This window comes from Nannospalax galili, unplaced genomic scaffold (assembly GCF_000622305.1).
Source record: "Nannospalax galili isolate Female #2095 unplaced genomic scaffold, S.galili_v1.0 scaffold110, whole genome shotgun sequence".
In the NCBI taxonomy this organism is placed as follows: domain Eukaryota; kingdom Metazoa; phylum Chordata; class Mammalia; order Rodentia; family Spalacidae; genus Nannospalax; species Nannospalax galili.
Genome location: NW_008328707.1, coordinates 214,256 through 217,300, shown reverse-complemented (window position 1 = coordinate 217,300; position 3,045 = coordinate 214,256). Strand labels below are relative to the sequence as shown.

The following is a 3,045-nucleotide window of genomic DNA, read 5'->3' as shown; positions in this document are numbered from 1 at the left end:
CTCACCAGTCCTTTAGCCTTTTATTTTACCGATTAGAAAGAGATCTTCATCAACTGAAACTTAAAACATCAGCACTTTCTCACATACATTGTAGGTATTTTTCGTGTTTTCTTGATACATGACTGAGGGACTATTAGGAACTGGGGAGGAGGACCAGAGAGAGGGGGTTATAGAGGGAGGACAAGAGAGTACACGAGAGGGTGGGTATAGCCAATTCATGTCTGGAAACGTCATAGTGAAATGTTACTCTGTAGGTTTCTTTGCATAGTTTTTCAATTCATTGATGATTATAAGTTTTTCTTTTTCTCTAGATCAAAAGGCATGTTTTTCTAGTAGGTTTATGGTTTTTATAGTTTCTTGTTGTAGGAAATGAGTCGTCTTTTTTAACCCCATGTAGACATGTCGCCTTCACTATTAACGGACTAGGCTTCTTTCCCCCATGGGGTTATGATGCTGCCTTTACCAACACTGGAATTCTTACATACTTGGGCACGCCCACTTGCTGTAATGTTTTGCATCATCTATTGATGTGGGTGATAGCACTACATGCATTTTTATTTTTAACTTTATTCATTTGTCAAGAACCACCATACTCGGAAGCTTCCCTAGCTCTTCTCCCCCTTTATCCCACCTTTCCTCTATAAACACAGTTAAAAAGCTCGAACTTATCCAATTACATTCTTAAGGACAGGGAACAAATGCACAGTTATCACACTGAAACTAGATTAGTGGGATATTCATAGAAAGCAGTGTTGACAGAACAGCTCTGGTTTTGAAGAAAAAGTGAAATAAGGAGTTACCTCATTTTTTTTTCAAGAAACATCACACGAACCATTTTAATGTTAAGTAGACTAGTTTCTGACAGAGATAGCTCGCCAAGGGAAAGATACACTCAGTGTGGCTGACACAAAATAGGGATGTATAAATAACAAACACCAAATGAGTCGAGGGCAAATTTCAAAGTAGTGAGCACACGTGAGCTAAGTTGTTAAATGTCAAATGGACTTGTGTGACAAAACGGACTAATTCAAGTTAATTTGTCTTTGATCCTGAGAACTCTTCAAGGAAGCTTAATGGAGTCTGAGAGGGACGGACAAGCGGGAGTCCCTCCTAGCTGTTTGGAAGCTGATCACAGACAGGTCAGGTATTGACCAGAAGTTGGCCAGGTGCTGGATGAGAACTAGGTAACACTTCATCAGCTATCTACGCTGAACCGCTAGAGCTGCTATTATGGATGGCACAGGCCCGGGAGGGGGTGAGCATGGTTCCTTCCGCTCGGCTCCCCGGGCCCTTCAGGAGTCCAGGCCAGCTGTCAAGGCTTGGACTGACGTCAAGGCCGCGTGGTGTCATCAGCGCTGCCGTGAGCCCGCCAGATGAGAACTAGGTAACACTTCATCAGCTATCTACGCTGAACCGCTAGAGCTGCTATTATGGATGGCACAGGCCCGGGAGGGGGTGAGCATGGTTCCTTCCGCTCGGCTCCCCGGGCCCTTCAGGAGTCCAGGCCAGCTGTCAAGGCTTGGACTGACGTCAAGGCCGCGTGGTGTCATCAGCGCTGCCGTGAGCCCGCCAGGAGGGGCCTGTCGCTCGGCTGCGAACGCAGAGGGCCTCACGAACTCACAAGTCGGGCGTCCCCGGGGTCCTTGTCCCCCCAGGTTCCCCGCGGACCGCTGGGCAGCGCCGCCCAGGTTCTGGCACAGGAGGCAAACGAACAGCCTCGCCCCGGCCCCCGCCCTGCGAGGTCCCGCCGCGGGCACGCGCACGCACGCCGCTGCGCACGCGCATTCCCCTAGAAACCCGGAAGTGCGAGGCGAGGAGCCACGTGGGTGGAGCTGGAGCGCTGGTCGCATGGGGGAATCTATCCCGCTGGCCGCCCCGGTCCCCGTGGAACAGGCGGTCCTGGAGACGTTCTTCTCTCATCTGGGCATCTTCTCTTACGACAAGGCCAAGGACAATGTGGAGAAGGAACGGGAGGCCAACAAGAGCGCGGGGGGCAGCTGGCTGTCGCTGCTGGCGGCCTTGGCGCACCTGGCCGCGGCCGAGAAGGTCTATCACAGCCTCACCTACCTGGGGCAGAAACTAGGTACCTCTGCCCCGCCCCCGGCCCTTGAGGAGGAAGGAAAGGGGGTGCGCTCCCGGTCGGCGTTGGCTTGGGCGTCCAGGCACTCTTAGGCAGGCTCACTCTGCGGTTCCAGGTCTCCTCCCACAGTTCCTTTTCCTTTCCACAAGCCCCGCCCAACGGCCTGTGCCGGGGTCGCTCTTTGCTGAACAGTGCCCCAAGCCCCGGGGTTGCGGCGTGCGTGGATTGGTTTCATAAATGACAAGTTAACCAAGCTCTGTGTCCTCGTTCTTTTAGTGACGTGAGGTCTGAGGAGCAAAACTAGGCAATGCAACCTAGTTGTGTTAATAAACACTATTTTGTCCGGCTTCTTAAGGCGCCTGACTGTTACAGATGGAGTCCTATCCTCTCTCACAGTCCCTCAGTGCATATTTAATGAATGAAGAAATAAATGGATTCTGGGCAGGAAAGGCGAGGGCTATGCCAAAGCCTAGCAAGAGGAGACTTAAGGGGGGGACATGGTAAATACTGCTAGTCCCTCATGTAAATCTTGACTCTGAAAATAAGATACAAGAACTCATTCAACTGAATATCACTAGTAGAAACAATTAGTTATCAGTTGATGAGACGGTGATATAAAAGCCAAGGGTTATGCATACAAAGTATTACTTGTAATAATAATGGCAAATGATAGTTGAATCCCAGAGCTTTTGCTGGTAGTTTTATTTAGTACTTTGGCTTTGTTTTGACCCTTTAATCATTAGAGGCACTAGGAGGGCCAGTTGTGAATGAAAGACACACATACATGACATAAGAGAACCCGAATGCAAAAGTGAGTGTAAATTACATGTAGAGTTAACCACCTAGTGCCTGAAGGTGACCATATACAGATAACAGCGTTAGGGAAAAGGCTTTCTGAGATTCTAACTTCTGTAGCTTTTGAAATAACTGTTACTGATTTATTGGCAAACACTGGTTAGACAGTT

General features: G+C 49.3%; 1 protein-coding gene across 2 annotated transcripts in view; it reads left to right on the top strand.

The window, feature by feature from the left end:
- Positions 1-775: 775 nt before the first annotated feature.
- CUNH12orf66 (chromosome unknown C12orf66 homolog) overlaps positions 776-3,045 on the top strand; it is a 61,302-nt gene continuing 59,032 nt past the window's right edge. The window contains exons 1-2 of one of the 2 annotated variants that reach the window (XM_008828978.3): positions 776-1,184; positions 1,385-2,083. In XM_008828978.3, coding sequence (XP_008827200.3) covers positions 1,435-2,083 — 649 coding nt within the window. In that variant the 5' untranslated portion in view covers positions 776-1,184; positions 1,385-1,434. The remainder of the gene's footprint in view (positions 1,185-1,384; positions 2,084-3,045) is intronic. The other variant, XM_029561489.1, reaches the window with a different exon arrangement.